This window comes from Egretta garzetta, unplaced genomic scaffold (genome assembly GCF_000687185.1).
Source record: "Egretta garzetta isolate BGI_Z169 unplaced genomic scaffold, ASM68718v1 scaffold209, whole genome shotgun sequence".
Classification (NCBI taxonomy): Eukaryota; Metazoa; Chordata; class Aves; order Pelecaniformes; family Ardeidae; genus Egretta; species Egretta garzetta.
Window position 1 is genome coordinate 2,284,714 of NW_009260839.1, and position 1,623 is coordinate 2,286,336.

The 1,623-nt window shown below is 36.5% G+C and overlaps 1 protein-coding gene across 1 annotated transcript in view; it reads left to right on the plus strand.

Moving 5' to 3' along the window:
- Positions 1-175, plus strand: part of ATP10B (ATPase phospholipid transporting 10B (putative)) — a 58,562-nt gene extending 58,387 nt beyond the window's left edge. Inside the window, exon 23 of the mRNA XM_035902481.1 lies at positions 3-175. Coding sequence (XP_035758374.1) covers positions 3-175 — 173 coding nt within the window. The remainder of the gene's footprint in view (positions 1-2) is intronic.
- Positions 176-1,623: the final 1,448 nt, after the last annotated feature.

Sequence of the window (1,623 nt, forward strand, 5' to 3'; positions counted from 1 at the left end):
AGGGAAAGAATCTCCGGCACCAGAGCCTTCAGCGGGCCCTTCCTCTGGCCATTACCCCCTTGTACCCAGCAGGGTAGCAACCACTGGACAGGACAGTGGCAAACTGACTAAAGATAATGCTAACAATTTCAACCATGGAAGCCATCGGCGATCTGTGAGTGCGGTGACACTCTGAAGAAACATTCAGAAACAGGATCCACAGCCCATGTGGAGAAGGATACCATAGGGAAAATAAAAAGCCTGTTTACACTTAACCATGATGTTCACTACAAAAGGAGAGGCAGGCATGTGGAGTAGTGCAATAACATCTCTAATATGCAACTTTTTCTACATGCATATATAGTTTGGGTTTGTCATTACATGACTTCATGATCTTCCTGGGTTTGTCTCATTAGGGAAATGTTACATGAGCATCACACAGTTGCTGAGAAATGTACAGTTACTTTCTTTCATCAAGGAATATTTTTATGTCACAGTAATAAGGAATAATTGTACTAGTGATGTTTCAATGTTATTATGCTATTGAGGTAATAGAAAGAGATTCCTTTCCATATTACGCCAAGTCTTAGAGCAACACATCCCACTCTAGCTTTTACTATCAAAGTCTTAAAAAGACCTTAATAACTTAAAAATTACAGTTCTGCCTGGAACAAAAAAATTTACCTCCTGGTACTAAAGGTATTTGCAGAATAACAGCATCAGAAAGAGACTCGAGAATATTCTGGGTGGAATTTATACCTATGAAAATATCAGGTCTATAGCCTGTTTTCCCTGAGCTGTAAGCTCAGTATTTTTATGCAGGCAGTGATTTGACCCAATACTGTTAAGAAAAGGACAAATGGGTTTATGAAGTAGAAGAATGCAAATATTGAACTACAAGAACTGACAGGATAACTCAGGGATAAGCAGAGTCTACTTCTTCATACTTACAAAAGTAGACAGATATAGCAAGTCAAATTCAAGGATTTATGTTCTAGAATTCTAAAGTTGTCCCTGCTTTTTCATCTAGAAATTCAGTTCCTTCCTTCCTTTCTCTATATTATTATGTAGTGTTGCTGCATTCAATCAAGTATAAATCATGCTCCTCCCCACAGCTGGTTACATTCAGTAGTTGATGGAGATCTCGATAATGGAGATTTTGACAAGCAATATATGAAGGTCACTAATCACATTGCAGTAAGTACATGGTGTAGAATGACCAAAATATGCATAATACGTTCATCCTTTTCAGTATCTCAGGGCAACAAGATGCAGGAAAAAAACCATAAAATGTCACCATCATCACTACCTATTGCAATGCAATGAAAGGTGACTTTGGTATTTCTTATAGAAATGTTGAGTAGTAAGACCATTTCCCTAGTTTTTCTTCACAATGTGGGGTGAAATCTTAACTATATTTTCAATTCAAGCCATCTGTACTTTTGTGAATCTACCACAGGTTCTGATTTAAGTAGGTTTTTAGCCTTTTTTATACTTGCTATATTAATTTAGCTATTTACTACCTATCACAATGTGTGATCTGTTTAATAATCTATTTAGCAAATACTAATTTAACTTCTCTGTGTTATAATAATTCCTGTAACTAAAGTCTTTCAGATGTTACTTTAAAGCAACTCAGGCAAA